This window comes from Lygodium microphyllum, chromosome 3 (assembly GCF_053477565.2).
Source record: "Lygodium microphyllum isolate KBCC chromosome 3, Lygodium_microphyllum_v1.1.10, whole genome shotgun sequence".
NCBI classification, from domain to species: domain Eukaryota; kingdom Viridiplantae; phylum Streptophyta; class Polypodiopsida; order Schizaeales; family Lygodiaceae; genus Lygodium; species Lygodium microphyllum.
This window is the reverse complement of record NC_141137.1, coordinates 51,586,122-51,609,353: the sequence shown is the minus strand read 5'-3', so window position 1 is coordinate 51,609,353 and position 23,232 is coordinate 51,586,122. Positions and strand designations below refer to the sequence as shown.

The window sequence follows — 23,232 nt, the reverse complement described above, 5'->3', positions numbered from 1 at the left end:
GCATTGGACCTTTTTGAAAGGTTTTATGCGTTTCTTACACTGAAAAGGGTTTAAAACTAAAGTGCATAAGAATAAATAACGGGGGAGAGTTTATATCAAAAGAATTCAATTAGTTTTGTGATGTAAATGGGAGCTCATTGCCCCTTATAATCTCTCATCTAATGGTGTGGTTGAGTGGATGAATTGAACTTTATGTGAGAAGATTTGGTGCATGCTGTCCATAACTAATCTCCCGCAATCATTTTGGGGGGAGGTGCTTCATATAACCACTTATGGATCTTTGGTTGTGAATGTTATGTACATGTACCTATTGATAGTAGAACCAAACTTGACATGAAATCCATCTGAGGCATCTTCATGGGTTATGGAGATGAAGGTGAAATGGGTTACACAGTTTGGATTCCAAGCATTGAAAAGGTAATTTGCAGCCGAGATGTGGTATTTAATGAATCAAAGTTGTTGAAAAATGCCACATCTAGTGACTTAGATAAGAAGAAAGTGAAATTTCAGCATGATCAGCCATTGGAACAGCCGTCAGCCACTGAAAATTCAGCCCCATTTGATGTTAGTTTTGATGACTAGTGTGTCATTATTGAGCCAGATGAAAATGAGCAGCAAAGGGATACTGAAAATCAGCTTGGGCAGCATAATCAGCACACTGAAAATGAAATACAGCAGCTTGAAAATGTAGTTCAGCAACCAAGTGATAAGGTTATTGACATTCCTTTGGATATAGATCCATTGCGCAAGAATAGAGATCATTGGGTGAGAAGGTCTACATGTGTCAAAAGACCTATAGAGAGGTTTGATCCCTCCTTGGATCGCATTTTACTCACAGATGAAGGTGAGCCTCTTATATGCAAAGGGACAATCTTGTGAGTTAAAGAAAAAGTGGGAGCGGGAGCTAGCTATGTAGAAAAAAATGAAATCTTTGTATCTTGGGATTTGGTCCCATTGCCCAAAGATAGGAAAGCCATTTCTTACAAATGGGTCTATAAAATCAAGTGTGTTCCCATGCAAACCCAAATACAAAGACATGCTTGTGGCCAAGGATTATACATAGAAAGAGGGGATTGGCTTTTAGAAAGTGTTTCACCTGTTGTCAAGATGATCACTCTTCGCATATTGTTTGCCATTGTAGCATCTATGGATTTGAAGCTTAATCAGATGGATGTTAGAATTGCATTTTTGCATGGTGATTTAGAAGAAGGGCTGTACATGAAGCATCCAAAAGGCTTTGTTATGCCAAGAAAGGAGCATTTGGTGTGCAGGCTTAAGAGAAGCTTGTATGGTCTAAAGTAGGCTCCTAGATAGTGGTATAAGAAATTTGATGCTTTTATGCTCTCGCATGGGTTCAAGAGAAGCAATGCAGATCAATGCTTATATACAAAGAAGGCTGATGATGGAAGCCTTATTAGTCTTGTTCTTTATGTGGATGATATGCTTATTGTTGGTCAGGTTAAGAGCTAGGTTAATGCATTGAAAAGACAACTGAATTCAGCCTTCTCCATGAAGGATTTGGGTGGTGCTGTACACATTTTGAACATGCGTGTAACAAGAGATAGAGAATAGTAGCTCTTATTTCTCTCATAAGAAAAGCACATCAACAAAGTATTTGACAGGTTTTCTATGGCTGATACCAAGCCTCTTGGTATACCATTACCACTGTGCACTAAGCTTAACAAAGTAGATTGCCCAAAAGATGATAAGGCAGTGAGTACTATGAAGGGTGTTCCCTATGCTTCAACTTGTGTGTCACTCGTGTATGCTATGGTTGCAACTAGACTTAATATTGCTCATGCAATAGGAGTCGTGAGCAGGTTTATGTCAAACCCTAGCAAAGCACATTGGGAGGCAATGAAATGCATCTTCTGCTACCTTAAGGGCACACAAAGAGTGTATGCTATGGAAAGTGTACATTAGATCTGCAGGGATGTTGTGATGCAGACATGGCAGGTGACTTGGATGCTCGCAAGTCTACTAGTGGGCACATTTTCATCTTGAGTGGTGTGGCAATTTCATGGTGCTCTAGATTGCAAAAGATAGTAGCACTCTCTACCAATGAGATTGAATATATTTCAGCCATTGATGCTTTGAAAGAAGCTATTTGGCTTGGCCGTTTGGTCAAGGATTTCGGATTGCCCACCAAAACACTTGTACTTTGATGTGATAGCCAGAGTGTTATATGCCTGGCTAAGAATGCCACGTTTCATGCACGTACCAAACATATTGATCTGCGGTACCACTTTATCAGACAGGTTTTGGATGAGACAGACTAAGTCAAAAAACAAGATAACCTCGTAGATGTTCTCACTAAGAGCCTTGCAAAGGCTCAACATGAGCATTGCATTCGGCTAGTGGGAGTTGGTTAAAGTTTCACTCTGGGCCTTTAAGTGGGAGGTTGTTGGGTGTAAAGGAACTTTGTTACGCTTCCCGTCTATATGTTTACTTGTACATGTGAACGCACCCTTACATGTGTAAGTGTATCGTACCCTAAGTATAAATACATTCTTTTATTCTTTGTGTACCACACTGGTACACGTTCTTCTCATTTTTTTTGCTATCTCTGCACTCTCTACTGTTCCACACACAACACTCCTGCTGTGCACACCCCTTCCACATCCCCTCTTATCCGTTGGGTCTCCCACTTTCCATCCATCTACTTTGTTCTTTTTTGTAACTTTGATCCATTGAACATTTTCTTTAGTGATATGTTTGTTTGTTTGCATCTTTTTTGTTGACTCTTCTGTTCTTAAGGCATTCCATCTCTTTTTCCAATTGGGGTGCCATCGGTGATGGGTTTTGTGTATCAAGTTTTTCCTTATATGTTGCTACGTCTTTCTTGCAAGCATCTAGGTGGAATTTCAGCTCGTCAATTCCTTTGTCTTTGGATATTATGCATGCATCAATATGCTTTCTCAACGTTTCCATTTCATTCTTCCAAGCTGTATCCGATTTCACCATGTTATCTGCCATTTCAACCTGTATTTCCACTTTTACTTAACTATATTTCCCATTTTCCCACTCACTAATTCTTGCTTTCATGTGTACTTTCATCTCCTGCAATATTTTATCATGTATTGATGCATACATTTGTTTAATCTTGATGCTTATGAGAGGCCTCATGTCATCCATAACCCCCTTGCACGTGTTTTCAGTACATTTGCAACGTTGGAGCATTGTTTGATGATCATAAGTATGAGTGCATTACATCCGTGTCTTTGGTAGAACTTTGTTGGGATTTGGAAGAATTGCTCTTCCACCAGAATATCACTGCTGGGGTCCATCCATATTTGCAAATGTATGGTCTTCCCACTACAAACACATTCACAAGTATTGGTCACTGTATTGCTGTGTGCAATGCTTGCTGCTGTGTTTCAATGATATAATTTCAGCCAAGCTTAAAACAAAGATGTAACAGTCTAAAACAGTGTCAGAACCTTTGCATTATTGCATCATTCCAGCATGACAGTAATTCCAGCTTATCCCTCACTGTATCATGACAGTAACTGCCTGTACAGTGCAACCCAATGCAGATTGAAGCACAGAACATCACTGCAATGTATTAGAGGCAATGTCTGTCCAATGTGACCATCTGTGCAATTGCTGCAATGTATCAAAGGTAATGCCCGTCCAGAGAGACCATATCAATGCTTGCAGTCAATTGTACTAGGTCTGCAGCCGTTCAGTAGTGCATCACGACCATCAAGGGGGAACAAGAGAGAGACGGGTCTGCAGCCACTCACAACTGCAGCACAACCATCACTGCCTGATGACCTCAGTCCTGCATCATGCCAGTCTTGTAGCGCATATAACCTCAGTCCTTTACTTCCTGCATCATGTAAGTATGCCTGCAATGACGACCTAATCCAAGGATGTCAGTCCTGAGAGAGCAGAGTGTCAACCTCAGACCTGATGACCTCAGTTCTGCATCATGCCAGTCTTGATGACCTGAGTCTTGCATCACAGCAGTCCTGCAGCACACGTCTACTGATCCCGAAGAAAGAAAGAAAGATATATCAATGTCTATTGAGCCCGAAAATGGCCTATGATACAAAACTGTGTACTAGGGTAATAGTCACTGGATATCACAGAGTGACGAGCTAAATGGCGATCAATGATATACAGTGCAAAGGAAAATGTGAAGTGATGTACATTACGATGGCCATATAGGGATACACAAAAAATGGGTGGAGCACATGACTAGGTGTGTGACGGAGTAATGATATGATGCCCCCGTGCGGCACCATCCTGTCTAGTTCCATCGGGTCAGGATCAGTGGGCATAATATGTCATACATCCTTGATTAGAGAGTGTATGAGTAGGATCTTGGCTGGGCCTGGAGCTCTGTCAGGTGCTGCTTGTGTTATTTGGTGCAATCATGAGAGGAGCAGCTATGGTGGATGCGGCCCAGAGAGAGAGAGAGTGTGTTCTTGGAAGTACAAAACAAAATCAAAGTACTTGATTGATGTGATAGATGATGTGACAGTATAAAGCTAGGGCTTTATTTTATTGGCCTAGGTATTGACCCAAACCATAACCCTAGTCTAACACACACTAAGGTGTGTTCAGACACTAAAACACACACACGTGTGATCACACAGAGAGGGGGCGGGGGATTTAATGGCTGACATGAGAAAGATATTTCAAATGGTCAAGATTGTGACAGCCTACAGGCAATTAGTACTTTGAAAAGAAATAATTTTGCATGTGATGCTAGCTTCATGTTAGTACTACTTAACTGTTGCTAACAGATGTGTGCTGTGCTTGCTTTGTTTGTAGCCAATTGGAAGCATAAAGGACTGGTTCCAGATATTATGTATAAAGGATAGTGGGGTATTGTATGAAGATCCATACATCCAGGTTCGATATATGTTTCTCAGTTACTCTTGTCACATCCTTATCTCACTGGCTCTGCAGTGATTATCTTGTTTGCTGAAGTGCTGGGTGTAAGATCAGGATCTTCTTGAAAAGCTTTATGATTAATTCTTGCTTTATACGTTGCAAAATGTTCCCAGATTGGTCTGAAGACGGAATGGCGAGGCCATCATGGGCGTGTTACTCTCTTTGTGGGGAACAAACATGTTGGAGCTCTAACAAGTGTCCGTGCTGTTATTCTCCCACCAGCACATTTAAGAATGCAGTTATCACCAGTACCTGACACTATACCTCCTCGGGCACAGGTATGCTTTTTATTATCATTAATATTATTGTCTCCATACGAGATCTAATTTCTTGCAAAACTATCATGTGATTTGGTTGTCTGGTGTGAGTATCATGCAGGTTCAATGCCCCCTTGATGTGATTAATCTACAAGCAAGTAGAGACACAGCAGTTCTTGAGTTCTCATATAGCTTTTCAAGTGTTCCGGTAAATTTATCTTTGCTGTGTGGTTTTGTAACCTTTTCTGTGATGAGGAGTATTTTGGTTTGGGATCATTCTGATTTTGGGCATGGGAATGGGAAGACATGATGTAACTGATCATAGAATCAACTTCAACTTCAGGTTAATGTGAAATTACGGCTTCCGATTGTGATGAACAAGTTTCTTCAAGCTGTACCCCTTTCTCCTAGCGACTTTGTCAGTCAATGGAGGGCTTTGGCTGGTCCCCCTTTAAAGCTACAAGAAGTGGTTTGTTCCTCTGAACTCTAGTTGGATTTTTGTTTTAATCTTTGCTTAAAAACAGTACAATGTAACCTATTTTCCTACATTTTCTCTTAAGGATATGCATTGTTAATAGCATAATTCATCATACAAAGTGTTTGAGCTATAATATTTGCTTGTTCAAGCTTATGCCTTGTGATCATTGTAGGACTGTAGCTGGTGGTTAAATAAGCTCCAGGTGATCTGGCAAGTGATCTCCTGTTCTCAATATATTACTGAAATTTCATCCAATTGATTCCTATGAAATGGACATTGTAGAAGCTACGTGTATGTTCAGAATGTCATCATTCCTGTGCTTGAGAAGTGTATCTGCTCATCTTGGCATAGCCCATCTCCACGGCCACCAAGAAGTATGCACCAACTGCTGTTGTTTGTCAGACAGCTACTGCCAAGTTTGTTACCTTTACTCTTATTGGAATTTGCAGGTCACACTGTACGTTTAAGCTTTCATGAGCAGGAAATTTCAGGCTCTTCCTATAAACAAATAGCCACAACCTTGTCAACTAACTCATTCGGCTTGTTTCTTACTAGCCTACTTTTTTGATAATCTCCTATTAGTGTGTGCCTGGTTTCTCACTGCTAGTCCTCTCAATACGTGCTCAAAATCAGGCGCATTTTACACAGCTGATGATCGATGAACTGAACTAATACAAACACTCTGGCTATTCTTGTGACAAATTAGTCCCAAGTTTTCCATCAATTTCAACTCATTTAGCAGTTCAGTATAATGAGAGGCATTGTTCGACTGAAATATGCAATTGGCACATCTGCAGTATAGCCATGTAGATTACACTTGTTTTTCACTTTAGATCTTCCTGGCACCCTTCACAGTCAGGTGTGTTCAAGTAGAGCAGAAGGTAACTGATTAGTAAGCAAGATTGGGGCATACACTTGGATTTCTAATGGCCGAGCAAGGATAGATGGTCTTAGGGTTATAGTAGAGCCTGGATATCACAGTGGAATGATAGTTTGTACTAGTTTGGGAGTTCACCATCAAATGGGAGATCAGTCACTAGAGCACCTGCCTCCCTTTCTCATATGGGTAGGGCCCGAGTAGTCAATAAAGTCTTCCTGGCCTTAGTCAGGGTCTTCTTTTGATGGGAAACACGACTCATTGTTGGCTTGCAGACTATCATCTGGCATAGAGCTGAGAGAGGTTTGGGCCTTATTGATCTAGAACTTGAGCCTGGGCCTTTTTCGCAAGTCTGGTGTGTGGAAGGAGGAGAGTGAAAATTAGCCCATCACATAGAATACCAGATAAAAGGGGTTGGGGGATCGCTCCCATGTTCAGCAGGGCATCTTTATATGCAATATTTTAACGTTTGGTGGAATACATACCATCTCGTTGATTACATGGTCATGGCATGTGGCAGGTGAAAGTTAGAGGCCCTTAAGAGACTAGAGACTTTTGCCCCTGCTGATGGAGGACCATTGCAGCTTACCATTCTCTGGATTTTTCAGCAGATCAGAGATACAGGGTTTGAGCGAGGTTTTGAGGTCAGATTTGCAGCTGCTATTATCCGGGCCTGGAGATCAGTATCTAGCTATAACTGATAAATAAGTGCAAGCCAGCACAACTTCAGCAAAATGGCCACTGTCAAGGGAAGAAGAGGAAGTCTTCTCTCTTCACTTATTTGTTGAAGATAGAGATAGGCCATGCTTTAGGATGCAAGACACACATCTTTGGGAAGGTTTTTTTCTCGGATAGCCTCTACAATGGTGGAGTGGTTTACCTGAATTTAGGGGCTTATTTATACAGACAAAGCCTTTGTGGCATTAGAGGGGCCATGGACATTATGGAGAGTATTATGGAGGCAGTACTCCAGACTTGCATGGTAACCGTGAATTGTGTTTTGTTGGCACTGAAATGCAAAACGGCGATGAAACATTTCATTGAAATGTGAAATGTCCAGAGTGAAACGGTCGACTGAAACAAGATTTTAAATGAAAACAATTGTTTTTTTGTGCTTTTTTGAGAGTTTCTAAACACTCCGCATATATGATAGACAATTTTTATTGACAGAAAGGGTTTGCATGGTATAAGTGTGTAAGTTACAACTCATTATTTATAAAGAAAACTATATCACATATATTGTTCAACTGTTTCACTTCGCATTTCGCTTGGGACTTGTCCAAAGGTGAAACGTTTCAGGGTGAAATACAATGTTTCAAGGGTGAAACTTTTTGTGGTTACCTTGCTCCAAAGTGGAGGACTTATATAGACTCCTCTTAGACCGAGGTCAGTCTCTTTACTAGAGGAGACATTCTTCTTGCAGTGATTGCTACCTAGTGGAGAGAGGGTGTTTACTGTTTCCGTGCAAGAGGATGGCAGAATTAGGAGAGGATTTGGTGTGCTCAGAGGTCACAAGATGCTGTTTGCAGAGGATTAGAGTGGTGGCTTGTTGTGACAAGAGTTGGTGCTTATTCCCAAACCTCGTGATGTACATGATCGAGAGTTGGAGATACTGGGCCTATGGGATTAGGCCTCTCTAGATGTTACAATGGGACCTTGGGGAGTGGGTATGGAGAGATCCATGGATGCATACTCCTTTCTTGATTGGGGAGGAGGATCCTGATGAGAAGGATTAGAGCAATGGCAGATGCTACTCAGCATTGGGTTGGTTGGACAGGATATCTTATTGGCTTTCCCGATTGACTTTTGGGGGAGATTGAATGAGAGCTTTAGAACTAGATAGGCTTCACTCTTTCTTTGGTTACTACCAGTATTAGCGTAGCATTTGGCACTTGGCTTGGTTCGTAAGAATCTAGTTGCTTATTTTAGATGTAGAGAGCCGTAGGAGACACATTGACGTGGCATATTGGACTCCCCTAGGGCTCAAAAGGTTTGCAAGAGAGCCCTCTGGATGGTATTTGATGGCATAACAAAGATTATGATAGTGACATGGGGAACTGTTGCTTTGGTCACGGATGAAGGCCTAGATTGGGGATACGAGGGGGTCATTCCTATCTCATTTTTGGTTAGGTTTGGAACAAGAATCCTGTGCTAGATTTGTCGCAGTCAGAATGAAGGGCACTGATACAGGTGGGAGCTGATAGCTAGCATCATTGCTTGGTATACTTGGACCACTCTAGGTAGTCATTCTATACATTTATTGGATATATCGTTGCAAAAACCATCTCCCAGATTTGGACAGAGATTGTCCACACTCTCCATGGGAGGTGGAAGAGGCTATAGGGCACTCATGACTATGAGGAGGAGAAATAGTTTGGCATTGTAAACCTCCTGATTGGTTATTCATTCAGGCCTTACAGTAGGCTGCCTTTTTGTTCTTTGTGGGGATGCATGTGTGTTTTCTTTTGTCTTTTTTTGGGGGGATATGAAATATATATAGGCATGTGTGTGTGCTCATGTGCATGCGTGGAAGTCCCTTACATGGCTAAGTTTGTACTTTGCCTTTCGATATGTTGTGCCAGAGGGATTTATTAATACAGTCCTCATTTTATCTGGAAAAAAAGGGACGCACGCTGATCAGAGCGAATTACTGGGGATCCTTTTGGATAGTGAATATTGGGCACCACACTTTTCACACATGACTGAACATTTGTGTGGTGTATGCCACATTTCAACAGCTACTAGGTGCAGTCCGTAGAGAAGCAAATTTGGCATAAGGATAGTGTTGGACAGTCTCAAGCACTGATGGACAGGTTAGGGTCTCATGCACTGATGGACAGTTTAGGGACAAATTTTGGCAATGCACTTTCTGTATATGATCCTTCGGGCTTCAGATGTTGCGAACAGGTGCAGAGAGGTGCCTCTGAATGTGGGGAAGCCAGATTATGGATGATTATTTGAGAAAGTGGTGGCAGATGGCCTTGTTGAACTCATATTGATTGGAGTTCTTTTGCACATTCAAAACTAGTAGGCCTGGTTAGATGCAGGGAGATGGTTGCAGGCCAACAAGGAGCAGCAATGAAAGAATTTCTAAGCCATTTGGATGATCCTTTTGCGGCTGATCTGTAGGATGCTTGGCAGATCAGGTAAGTCTTGTTTTCATGTGGCTTATTGCTTATGGTGATCTTGCCTTGAGCAGTGGTCTGCGGAGATGTAGAAGTGTACTTGACAAATTGCCTCAGGCAGAGCTCAGAGATGTTGAAGCATTGTCTTTTTGATTTTGCAGATTCTAGTTAGTTTTGAGAGTTGTGCAAAAATAATTATCTTGTGTTGAGTTGAGTACTGGTCATTGCTTTTGGGGCTTCCTGCTAGCTCTCTGTCAGGTTGGTGTGCCACCTTTGAAGCTGCAAGGCATGTTGCAAACTTGGTGGTAAATCTGGATGCCCTCCCTGGCAGACTGGTTTTTGAGCCCACAGCCTTAAATTTAGAAGTGCAGGAGGCCATTCACAGCCTTTTTAAGGTGGCAACCTTGCCAAGGCTGGGTGTGAATGGGGGTTCAATTCCTTGCAAGCTGACTGAAACATTTCCTGAAATGTTTCACCCTGCGGTAGTAGGCCCCAAGTGAAACACCAAATGAAATGGCAGAAAAACACATCTCAAATGCGTATATTCAATAGGTTTTTCATAGAAATTACGTTCTTAGACAATCTTTACGGATTCGCTCCACCTTACTGTTTGGAAATTGGATATTAGAGAAACAAGGCTGGTCCATTGGGAGTGATGCTGGCAAGGAAATATTGCACACTGAAATGTTTTATTTGTGAAATGCGTTTCGTGTTTGACACCTGGTGAAATGCATTTTGTTTTTACCATTCTTCCTAGACATTATTTAGAGGAAATGCTTTGTGCCACAATCAGGAGCTCAGATGCTTTTTCCCCGCATTTGAAGAGGTATAAAAGCAGCCCCTGCTGAATCTACACCTGTAGACTTGGTCTTTTTGCTTTCATTGCCTTGTGAGCTGTTGTATATATTTGCACAATGTTCCAGCACTGCTGTTTGGCTGCTTTTGCTTTGTTTTGTGACCAGTTCAGTCATGCTGTTGAGCCCTTTTTCTTTCACTCTTTAAAAAGTAACTTAATTGGCACTCTTTTTCCACCAGAAAGAAGAAAAAGGATAGAGGAAATACAACTTCATTCAGTTGTGAGAAATCTGGTTTCACTAACAAGAGGCTGACCATCCTGCTTGTGTTCATGAAAAGGTCCGTGGTGTTAAGCCTTTACCCATTCTTGAGATGGGCAGCCTACTCAACAGTTTACACATCATGGTTGCTCCTGGTCTGGTTAGTAATCAGAAACCTATGTTTAATCTGTTAATTGCCAGAAAACACAGTTGAAAGCTGACTGTAACTGATGTTAACGATCCAGGATCCCAATCCAAATAATATTGTTGCTGGAGCAGTTCTTGCCTCTGAGGCTCGGCAAACAACTTGTCTAGTATGGCACTAAAAATTTACCCTTTATGGTTGTTAAAATTTAGTAGTCTCAGTAAGGTGAAAGTATGGTTTGCAATGCTCAGGTAAGGATAGAAACAGACCCTTCGGACAGGACACAACTCCGTTTAACTGTTGCTTCGTCAGAGGCTATGACTACATTTGAGTAAGCCTGTTTCTTTCAAGGTTACCTTTGACAGGGAATAATTAGGCCCTCTGGGCATGGATGTAGCATTTCATGTGTTTGATTGGTCATTAATATTTTGTTTTCTGTACAGGCTGAAGGAGTTTATCAAAGAGCAACTTTTGGATGAGTCTCTTTCAGCTCCTCCTCTTCCTGTGCCAATATCCTCCGGACTTAGTGGCCCTGCAGCAGCACTTGAAGGCCTGCTTTAAGCATGTGATCCATATTGTTAATATGCTGTTGCCAACCCGCGGTGATGCCAAAATTCTTTAATCACTTATCATGCATCGCTAACAAGCCTCTGCACAGGTTTAATCTTGGGAAGGACCCCTTAAATCTGCCTGGGCTTTGACGATTGTGAGATTGAGCAATGAGTGTGACTCATGAGATGGAGTGGGCTAGCCGCCGGAAAAAATACAGGTACATATTGACCCTTCCTTCAGTTAGGTGGGTGCATGTGTGATGTAAAATAAGAAAGCTTTTCATCAGAGTGTTCATCTCTGCATTTTTTGCTGCTATATTTTGTGCAACACATTTACCTAGGCTGACAGTCTTCAAATGCCCATGTAAAAATTTTGCTCGAGGCTCTGTAACATTCATTATTAAATTGCTGTTCAGATTCTTTGAAGTGCTTTGCTCAAGCAAGAACTTTGTATGTGAGATTCCAGTGATCTCTCTCTCTCTCTCTCTCTCTCTCTCTCTCTCTCTCTCAGAGCTGTGCTCATTTGCTCATTCTGTACTGTTCGATGTTTCTCAAAGCAATCAGATGTATAGAAGGAATTCTTACTAGCATGTTAACTCCATGTTAATAATGTGGTGAACCTCAGAGTGAGGCAATGGTGTCCTTCTAGTATCCCTGACGATTTGAATCTCCTCTCATACATGTATGTGCACACGCTAACATCTAGACATGGGTGGATGCACTTGTTTTTCTTCATAAAGTTGGGATGCTTCCACATGGATATGATTGGCCGATAAAATGTTTGCTAACATATGAAAAGAAAAATTATGTTATAGTATACTTCTGGTTAAGAGCCCTTACTTTGTGCTTGAATATTCCTATGGAAATGTCTTACAACATAAATTTCACGTGTGACCAAACACATGTTTATAAATATCTGAGTGCTGTTTTACTTTTTGTTTTCTTGTTAAATTGTGGGGGAAATTTCACATGCAAAGTTGATCTTGCAAGCAATGAATGCTAATCAAATATACGGGTATGCTTGAGTTTAAAAGGAAAAGCCCTTACCGTTTCTTCTTATTCACATGATGATGATACATGCATGTGCATGCGTGAGTGTGTGTGAACTTGTGCTGTGCTCTGACACTTTCATGTGTCTGGGGTTAGCTCCTACATACTTCAATGCCTGGTGAGTATGCTGTGGCTCACTTTCTCTTGACACAGGCAAGGCCGTGATGCCAAGCTCATCATGGTCAATATTTATTTGGAGCACAACCTTAGTCACTTCTTTAAAATGTTTGCTGAAAATGGTCCAAGGAAGAATTGAAGTACATCTTTGTTCAATTAGGCAGAGTTATATGGAACAGGTGAGGAAGGGGTGTATCTACCATGGTAATTATGTTGGTGCTGATATGCTTTTCGGTACCTGTGTTCCTTCACAGTGAGTGCATGCATGTGCACGTGCTCTCTGCTTGGTAGGCCTTTAGTTCAGACTCAATGGAAAGGTAAAGTTTACATGTCACTATTCAAGATTGCATCATTTGTTGAGAATGGGTCAATTAGGTTGGCTTTTGCCATAATTGGACTAGTTGTTGTACAGTCTGTGATAAAGCTGTGGAAGTAGGTGATTATGAACGAGGTCCCACCTGCTTTGTGGATGCATCAAGGTACATTATTCAAGATCTCATCATTTGTTGGGAAAGGGTCCATAATGTTGACTCCTGCCCCATTGGGCTAGCTGTTGTGGAGTTTGTAATAAAGCTGTGGCAATGGTGCAGTATTAACAAGCTCTCATCAGCTTTGGGTTGCATCTGCCTTGACTTTAACATTAAGGCGATGGTTTGTGAGTATATGCCTATCGAACAGACAGCATGGTGAGTTTCTGAACATAATTGTTACATTGGGTGGTTATGTAGGCTAAGGGAGAAACTTCCTGTGGTTTGGGGTGCCTGTGGCAAGAACAAGGCTTCTAACGCATGTTGATAGAATGTGTGTAGTTTATGCTGTGCAAAACACGAACATTACAGTTAAGTAATGAATCTGAAAATGTTTGATTTTCTCAGGAGTGGCTTCACCCTAATGAAGAAAGCTCTTCTTCTCCTTTTTTGGTAGCTTTTATTTGTGGTGTGTGAAAAGTCTTTCACAGTAGTGAGAATCTCAACAATCGATCAATAGATGATTGTGGGTAGATAGTAAAAGCGCGTTTTTTAATCGTACAAGTGTCTTGCAAATTATGTATACATTTTTAGCTCTCATTTCTGAATATCAATAGAGCTAGGATATAGATTACACATGTAGAGTTGCCATGTATGGATCAAAGTTAGTTTCACATTTTGTCCACCATGAATTGTCAGTGTTGATAAATAAAATCATCAATGGCAAGTTAATCCAGAGGACTTGCTAACAAAATATAGAGGAGTTTACGGTTGAGGTTTTTAGTAATACCATTGCTTGGAATACAGGAGCAGTACAACAAGAAGAGATAACCACCGTCTTTGAATCTCCAAAAAACGAAAGTTACATATTGGATTTGCTACCTTGTTTTTACTCGATTTTTCTAAAGATTTGGAAATCAATAGGACTTACAAAAAATATGGTAGCTGAATATGTAACAATATCAGTTTGCAAAACGAACAGTTGTCTGTGTCAATGCTTGTTTGTAGTGGAAACTACCAGCAGTCTATTTTATCTATTGTCTTCCACTTCAAATAGTCTGAAAGTTGGCACATATCTATTGTTGCATGCGCAACATTGTGCCTTGTGTATGTCAGTTGCCACTAAACAACATTAATGCTTGTTTGCAATGAATGGTAATGCACTTTTATCATTTTAACATTCAAGATATATTCAATGTTTTATCATGATGCTTTTGCTTGGCCTCTTTTTGAAAGCTACTCTTGAATTTGAGCTCTTTAGTTGTCTGTTTTGATCCCCATCTCTTCCTCTAAGCTTGTGACTCAAAGGTGCATTGAGAGTAGAACTCTCTCTAGCAAAATGTAAGGGGCTTGCAAAACATATGGTTGATGGACAATCTTGAATTGAAATCAACATAAAAATCTTAAACAAAGTTAGTTCAGACAAGGCAAGGGGATTTGTCCACATCCATCACTAGTGAGTTCTCTCATTGAGCCCAAACTAACCACAAAACTCTCTAGTAGATAGAACTCATCAAAGAACAAATGATCAAACAAGCCTTGGTCTCATAGGATTGATGACAACTTCTTTCTAGAGGACACTCAAGCCCAACTCACTTCAAACATTTGAAGGGGCCATGCCAAAAAAAGGCCGATGATGGTTTCCTTTCCTAAATCTTTGAGTGGTTGAACTGAAATGATATGCCCCTAGCTTGGTACATTACATGACCTTGCATGCTTTTTTCAACTCTATAAGGATATGGCCATTTTGTTTGTTCTTTTTTCCACAGGAATAAATCAAGGAGCATGTGCCACAATTGGACTCCTAAATCTAGTTTCTTGATCTCTGTAACACTAGATAGCAGGAAGCTATTTCTTATTCTTGCCTCTCAATTAGAACCCTATAACTCTTACTAAACCAGAGAGAAGTTTATCGCAACTAGTATAATTTGTTCTCTCACATTTAGCATCATTTGTTTTAGCTAAAGCTCTCCATTAACTCAATAACATACAAAGTTAATCAAAGTGCGTGCAATTTTCTTGAAGCCACCTTGTTTACACTAGTACTTTAGTTGTTCATGTAGCCATTGATCATCAAAATCTTTAGTGGTGGATCCTTGCCTCTTGTTTAGTTAAGTACTCTTGCTTGAAATTGCTATAGTTGGTTTAAGAATCGATTAAAATTGCTATTGTCAATTCAAGTACTTTTGCCTAAATTTTTGTTAGCACTCTTGCCTAAAACTATAATTGCTAGCCTAAAATTGTGACTAGTAATCTAACCATGCTTATTTGAAATTGCCAATGTTGGATGAAAAGGAATTTAACTTTTCATGGTAAATCCTTTAATTATTTCAAGGTCACTAAGATAATTCTCGCCCATTAAATGTGCTCTCGAATCCTTCCTTGCTAGCTTCCATGGGTGAAAACGAGAGGAGAAGCAACTATTTAGAGTAGAGAGATTGTTAAATGGAAGAGAAGGGAGAGTTTTGAGAGATTGTTAAATGTAATAGCTTTTTTGCCCCTAACAACTATTTAGAATAGAGAGATTGTTAAATGGAAGAGAAGGGAGAGTTTTGAGAACCCAAATACCAAAAGTAAAACATTAGAATGAACTCATTATTTTTGTACTTATCATTGTTGTAGCTAATACAATTTGATCATTTGCCTCTTATTACAAGAGAAGGTTTATACTAATTTTCATTAGAATTCCCCCATCTTGAGTAGTGACAACATCATGAGCTTTTGCAAGGGAGGGGTCGCTCGCATGGCTAGTTGCAATTGGGGGTGAGGGCTTAGTAGTGGATAGTGGGTGTTGGTAGTCCCTTGCTTTAAGAGACACCTAGCTAAGTATGATGTGTCTCCCAAGTAGAAATTGATGATGTTGAACATTGTAGGGGGTAAAAAAAGGAGAGAGGAAAACAACTCGTTTTCACTTATGGGAAAATAGTAAAAAACTGTGTAGATAGATAAGTAGCTTTTCTTCATCATTGCATCTTTCTCGAGTAGTCCCTTTGTTGCTTTTCTCCTTCACTTACCTACTCGATACCATGTTTGCAAAGCTATGGAACCAACACCTCAAGTTTGCACAGCATAGATGCAATCATTATATTTGTTGTTGTTATCCATATCCATTGTGTTTAATTATTCTCGTGCATTGTTATTCCTCTTATATCCGTTAGCTACATGTCCTTTGATTGAACTTCATAATATAGAAATCACAGTCTAGCAAGCTCTCCAAAGGTGAGAGCTACATTCTAGTATCTTTGGAGCGCTACTTTAATCCCTAAAAGCAAGGGCTACTTTCTCTCATATAATTCTCCTTAAGTTGAAAAAGAGAGAGCTAAGTAGTAAATATAAATAAAAAATTGATCTTAAGTTGATACATCTAAACCCAATAAAGCTAGGACTATTTTATGAATTCCGATACGCCATCTTACCACGCCATTGTAAAATCGGATATCCTTACATGCAATCCCAATAAAAACTTTTTTATCCCACTCTATCTCAACTAGTTGCTTATTGTGGTTTGATATAAAGTTTTTGTTTTTGGTGCTATCTTAAGCTTATGATATTAGAATTAAATACTTATTTCCATTAAGGTCTTACATATTCTTGAATGCTCTTTGCATTTATTGCTTAATATTGCTCAATCTTGGTAGAGCATGTTGTTGAATTCATCATGTTGAATTTGAGAACTTGTTTTGATGTGTATAAAAGATAGGTGACAAAGGAGGCCCTAAGAGGTTGAATGTTGTGAACGATGTACAAGAATGTGTATTCATCCAAGAAAACTTGTACTATGGAAGATTTGGCTAGATTATCAATGTAGATGTATGTGTAAATAGGTGATTGTAAGTGATGCATGGAAGCTTTTTTTGGTAGAAAATCACCTTGTTTAATGAGTCTCTTGAATATAAGCGATGATGTTAGGGTTCAACCATATGCATATAAAATTTTATCTTCATACTAACTTTTAAATGCACCCGAGGTCTAGTTCTCATGCATTCAACAATGGATTTGCCTAAGATAATGAGCAAGGAAATACCCTTTACTGAGTGACGCCACAATACAAGAAAGAATTTCACATTGATGGTTGATGAACGCATGTCTTTTCCATATTTTGTGAAAGAATAATGATTATGCTAGTATGTTAAATATAGATGCCATCAATTGTGATGGAGCTTTCAAATCTTTTAGTGATGAGTATATTTAAATGGGAATTTGAGGCACATATATATGTATTAGTTTTGGTGACCTAATTGAGTGTGGATATTCATCACATGTTTAAGGCATTTTTTAAATTCTTTGTTTTTCAAATGTAGGTCGATACATGACATAGGAGAATGTTGCTCTAAGCTTATGCTTTCTTAGTGCTTGGTTTTTAGATGTTAGTTTGAATGCATGCCGTATATGAAAACTTTGATCAAATGCATATAATGCTTCAAAATGTGTAGCTAGGGCATAGAGGATCTTGCAAATGGCATATTGTGCTTCACATCATGGGATATCCCACATCACGTGGTAGCAATTCATGTGTTGCATCTAGTTTGTGACATAGATGCATGGCATATGACAATATTTGAAGCCCCAATGTAATGATCCTTTGGTGGTTTTGCCATGGCTATCACCCTCTTTTATAGAAATGAAGCCAAGATTGAAATTATTGCTTGGAATATAATGTCCATATATAGGTTATGGAATTTCATTGAAGAGTTGGTAGGCTATGTGGAATTAAAATAACATGCACAGCTTCCTTATTAGAAATTTGGCGATGCTATATAATAAAGTGTTCCTTCTATAGATGGAAGACACGAAAATGTATGATCCTCCCTTCCCTTGATTTTTTATACCATTACAGTAATGATATAGTAACTAATTTCTCATACATATCCTTATTGGGGCAAGCACATTATGTGTAATTGACTACCATATGGGAGTCCTTTTTCGATGAGCATGAGAGGATGAGGGCCAAGGGCTTAGTTTCAACCCCCCTTCTTGCATAGATAATGGGATTTCACATTTATCCAATGGCCAAAGCATAATTTTGAAAGGTGGTATGCTATGATGTCATAATAGGTGGTTGGTTATTAAAGTCTTGATGTAAAGAGGAAAGTCACAATCACATCTTTTGCCACACTACTATATTTGAGGAACTTGACGTAAAACCTTCTCTTGAGAAGTTAAGCTTAGTATTTGCAATGGGACAAGATGGTGAATCTCATATCAGATATTTATAGTGGTGATGGGCATGATGGTTGATATGTGCGAGTTCTCTATGATTGAAAATTTATTATTAGATAATCTTATTCCAAACTTCAATGGAGATTTAGATTTAAATCTTTGAAAAGAGAGAGAGAACTATTAAGGGAAGCAATATTGATCATCAACACCGAGAAGAGAGTAGAGCATTACTTCATTTTATGGCAATTACTATAAGAATAGATTTGTTGAATAGTTAATGGAAGCTTATGTATAGTTGATATGGTCATTGTGCCAACCTACCTATGTTTGTTTGTATCTAACTTTTAGATGGAGTTTACAAAATTGTCTTTTGAAATTGTTTTTGGTTAGTCACATCATATTAGGGTTAGGTAGAAATAGAAAAGTATATGAAGAAAGAAAAAGTTTGGCCTCCATCTCCTTTCTATAAAGGATACATGTATTTAGCAAGCATATGAAAAAACCTTGAGAGATATCTTAGATTCTAAATAAAGCTCTTTTAGTCTTTTAGAGTTTTTGGAGAATCCATAATAAGTAAGGCCTCAACATTACTAGGTTCAGGTGAAATGCCATTGGCAGATACTTCATGACCTTGTCAAGATTTAGTTGTTCTCCATCTTGATCTAGTTTGGAGAAAACCTCATCTAGATTTTCAACATGCAAAGCACTAGAGCGATATAAAAAAAATTCATCCATAAACATTTGCAAGGATTTTCCAATGAAAGGAGCAAAAACCCAAGTAACCCATCTTTGAAAGCTCGTATATGAATTCATCAAACCAAAAGGCTTTACCCTCTCTAACAAAAAAATCTACAAGGAGTAATGAATGTTGTCTTTTTCCCACTTCCTCTACTATTTTATTTGGAACGATCCAGAATATCCATCACATTAACTACAAAGCTCACAATTTGGTACTTGATCTAAAATCTCATCTTGAAATGGAAGAGGATTGCAATCCCTTTTGGTTGCAGCATTAAGGGGGTTAAAGTTAATGCATACTCTCCATTTTCCATTCTTCTTTTGTCTAATTACAATAGGAGATACCCATTCTACATCATCAATTATGGGGTAAATAAACCCTACATTCAATAGGTTTTGAACTTTAGGTTTGAGTACATTTCTTAAATTGTACCAAGTCTTCTTAGCTTATGAACTAATGGTTTACATCATTCTTTCAATTTGATATGATGCAGAATGATGTTAGTACCTCTCAATTGATAATAGTCAGTAAATAGCTTTGGATATTTTAGAAAGATATTAGAATATTTAGCTCTTTCACCATTGCTTAAGTCATTTCTTGGCATGTTTATTTGATGACCAGGAAATTTGTGCAAATAAAGGCAAAAAGTGTGCTAAACATGGAAACATCTTTTGAAAAGAATGCATTTTGCATTTATACCATCTTGTAAAAAATCAAAGGTAAAAAGGTGGGTCAAAAGCTCACACTATAAAATGTTGAAGGAAAAGGAAAGGCCAAACACATTTTGTCTCATGCGAAAGTGAAATGGTCTTTAGACCTTAGCAAAATGCATGCAATTTTAATATTTCAATTCAAGAAAGGAAAAGGAAGAGGCTTGTTGGGTGATTTGGGGAGGTGGAGGTCGTTACAACCTCTCTCTTCTTATATCTTCTCCTTTCATGCTTCATTTCTCTCTCATTTTGGCACAACACTTGCCTTTTTGTTCTTGTTTCTTTCTCTTGTGCTTCATTGCCTAATCTAATGGAGAGTGAGGAAGAGAAAGAGGTTGAGGATGAAAGAATTTTCCAATTTCTTGTGTGCCTCTCTCTCTCTCTCTCTCTCTCTCTCTCTCTCTCTCGTGTGTTTTGACGATATGGATTCTTGGTGAGAATGAGAGTTTTCTTTGCAGGTTTTCATGGTAGCAAGCCATTTGCAGCCTCTCTTAGCTAGTTTGAGCTTCTTGATGTTCTGTGTCAGGGTGCTCTTCATCATTAGCATAGGTAACCCAACATTTATTTCCTACTATTGTTATGCATTTTCTACTGCAAGTGATATGTGTCCTATTGTGGATTATACATTACGTGTTGCAAGTTATATCATGGATATCCAGGATCAAGTGTATGGATTAATTCTTACTCATGCCATATGAATCCACACCCCATGAGAATGCACCCTTAATAGGATATCCTCGAGCCAACCATGTAAACCCACCCTTGCCATGTCATCATAGAATTTTTAGAAGATATGCCATATCATTGCCTATATAATCAATGATGTTATCATGGAGCATTCTAGAAGACCTTTAGCTACCCTTTAACACCTATAAATTGAGAGGCTCATCATAGAGCTCCTTAATCTTGCCAATGCCAATCTTGGGAGCTCAAGGAGTCGAGACCTCCAGGTAAGTAACTTCTAGTTCTAGTTCTAGTTCTTATCTAGTTAGAGTATCTAGTCTTGTCTTGTTTTCCATTATACTCTTGTTGTCTTGTCACGTTGTAATCTCTTAGTACGAGATATTGTCTAGTACTGTCTTGTATCTTTTTCATCCCCATCGAGGGAGATCTTGTATCCATAACTATGGTCCCGTATTGTGGGATCATTCATATTCAGTTGAGTCCTGTTGTCTATATCTAGGGTTTTGAATTGTGGGATTTTCTGTATCTTGTTATCATTGTACCTCGTGTCCCTACATGGGATTATCTTGAAATCAAAATTCTTGTAACAAATCTTGTATCTAGCCTAGTCTCTTGAGCATAGTCTAGTGCTCCCATAACAATTTGGCAAGACTACTTTCTCGCCCTAATTAGCACCATGGAGGTGACTCCCCTTAAAAGAATCATGGTCTCTCTTCAAAACCTTCAACAACAAATTCAAGTCTTGAATGAACGACAAACACAACTTCAAATAGAATACCCTATGCATCTGGGTTGTGTGCTTTGAGAGATGCAAGACCACATCCAAGATGTGAAGAATAAGAGAAAGCGATCAGATGATTCCATGTGTTTATCAACCCCCAACAAGAGACCTTAAGATCAGCATGCCAGAGAACAATGGCGACGGTTTGAAGTTCACGAGATTCCTACAACAAGTAAAGCTCTATATTTGCGTGCAACTGGATAGGTATCTAGATGATGCTTCCAAGGTGGGATTCATTGGGACTTTGCTTTGTGGTCAAGATTTATCATGGTTTGCCTAATCTTGGAAAAGAATATATTGGTACTTCATAACTATGAAGCATTTCTTTACAAGCTCACTTCCACATTTGGAGATGCAGACACTAATGGAGTATCAGAAACAAAACTTCGAAAGCTATGACAAGGTAATTGCCTTGTATTTGCTTATGCATCTAAATTTAGGAAATTAATTTGTGACCTCACTTGGCATGAGGAGTATTTTATTAGCCAATTTAGATGGGGTCTTTCAGATGACATCAAGAACCTCATGCTCACTATCCTTGATGCAAAAACACTCAATAATTATATCATGCAAGCCATCCAGTGTGATGATAGATTGTTCAAGAGGAAGCAAGAAAAGCGAGAAGAATTAAGACGTGCCAGTGGAACCTAGTCCCAATCAGAGAAGAGACTAAGCCCAAACCAATGCAAATAGATAATACCAAATTCTAGCCCTTGATCCCACAAGAAAAGTAAAGTTAAAGAGAGAATCATATGTACCTATATTGTGGAAACCCTAGACACTTCACCCTAAATTGCCCAAATAAGAGGGCAAGAACCCCAAGAGTTGTTGCAACGATCCTCAAGTAAGAATATGAGGATGTTTGGTTGTAAATGAGACCGTACAACGAGACCTTGATATGAGAAAGGGTCTCTTGATCCTAGCCACACCCATGGAAAATTTCCTTTTCATAGTCTAGATGATCTTGCCAAAAAAGACCCTTTCTCTCAAAGCCCTAGTCAACTTGGGGCCTCCTCATGTTTCATTGATGATAGCTTTGTGAATAGATACGTGAGTCTAGTACTCCAAAAGACCAAGCTTGCAACAATAATTGAAGTCATGAATGGAAGAACTTTAACATTTGAAGATATTACCAAGGAATCCCAACCTCTCATGGTAACTCTTGGCAATCACAGCACTCATGTATGCCTTGAATGTCATAGCTAGTCCCACAAATCCAATCATCCTTGGAAATCCTTGGCTAAAGAAACAAAACCTAGAAATTGATTGGGTTAAGCAAAAAATTACACATTATAAAAATGAAGGAAAATTGATATATATATGAGCCAAAGCCTTTATGCATACAACAAGGAAGGAACCAACCTACATGATATATCATATACTAGCTGAAGAATCTAGTAAGGATGAGTTAGTCAAGCTACCAAGCTAGTATCAAGAATTTGAAGATATCTTTGAAAAAGAGAATGCAAATCTCTTACCCAAATAGAGACCATATGATTGTGCTATAGAACTCATGAGGGGGCTCAACCACCTTTTGGACCCATTTATAGGCTATCCCCTGATGAACTAGCTGAACTACACAAGAACATTGATGAGAACTTAGCCAAAGGATTCATTAGGTGCACTGAAAGTCTCCTATTGGAGCCCCAATTCTTTTATGAAGAAGAAAGATGGGTCACATTGAATGTGTGTGGATTATCGAGGACTCAACAAGATAACTATCAAGAATCGATACCCTTTGCTATTGATATCAGAGCTCTTGGAACACCTTGGAAAAGCCAAGATATTTACAAAGATTGATCTACGAAGGGGCTTATAATCTTGTATGGATTAGAGAAGGAGATGAATGGAAGACAACCTTCTGCACAAGGTATGGTCACTTTAAGTATGTTGTTATGCCATTTGGTCTTACCAATGCTCATGTAGTGTTTCAACATATGATGAATGACATCTTCCAAGAGCATCTAGATAATTTTGTAGTTATATACTTGGATGATATCTTGATATTCTCAAAAGGCCTAAAGGAGCATACGCACCATGTAAGATTAGTTTTTAAAATCTTAGAGAAAAAATACTACATGTAAAACTTGAGAAGTGATTTTCCATCAGACAGAAGTGGAATTCTTGGGGT

General features: G+C 39.1%; 2 protein-coding genes across 5 annotated transcripts in view; both read left to right on the top strand.

Moving 5' to 3' along the window:
- LOC148038321 (AP-2 complex subunit alpha-1-like) overlaps nucleotides 1-11,803 on the top strand; it is a 125,029-nt gene extending 113,226 nt beyond the window's left edge. Inside the window, exons 20-27 of the mRNA XM_087670558.1 lie at nucleotides 4,783-4,863; nucleotides 5,019-5,183; nucleotides 5,284-5,370; nucleotides 5,506-5,631; nucleotides 10,777-10,857; nucleotides 10,943-11,011; nucleotides 11,094-11,173; nucleotides 11,286-11,803. Of these exons, the coding sequence (XP_087526684.1) occupies nucleotides 4,783-4,863; nucleotides 5,019-5,183; nucleotides 5,284-5,370; nucleotides 5,506-5,631; nucleotides 10,777-10,857; nucleotides 10,943-11,011; nucleotides 11,094-11,173; nucleotides 11,286-11,403 (807 nt within the window). The 3' untranslated portion in view covers nucleotides 11,404-11,803. The remainder of the gene's footprint in view (nucleotides 1-4,782; nucleotides 4,864-5,018; nucleotides 5,184-5,283; nucleotides 5,371-5,505; nucleotides 5,632-10,776; nucleotides 10,858-10,942; nucleotides 11,012-11,093; nucleotides 11,174-11,285) is intronic.
- LOC148038320 (uncharacterized) lies at nucleotides 11,473-14,179 on the top strand. 4 transcript variants are annotated; one of them, XM_087670592.1, is made up of 5 exons: nucleotides 11,473-11,611; nucleotides 12,815-12,877; nucleotides 12,973-13,039; nucleotides 13,151-13,246; nucleotides 13,835-14,179. In XM_087670592.1, the coding sequence occupies exons 1-5, from the start codon at nucleotides 11,575-11,577 to the stop codon at nucleotides 13,869-13,871; spliced, it is 300 nt and encodes a 99-aa protein (XP_087526718.1). In that variant the 5' UTR covers nucleotides 11,473-11,574; the 3' UTR covers nucleotides 13,872-14,179. The 4 variants fall into 4 exon arrangements, with proteins under 4 accessions (XP_087526718.1, XP_087526713.1, XP_087526705.1 ...); XM_087670587.1 differs by lacking the exon at nucleotides 13,835-14,179 and adding an exon at nucleotides 13,436-13,828; XM_087670579.1 differs by having other exon boundaries at nucleotides 12,973-13,246.
- The last annotated feature ends 9,053 nt before the right edge of the window (nucleotides 14,180-23,232 follow it).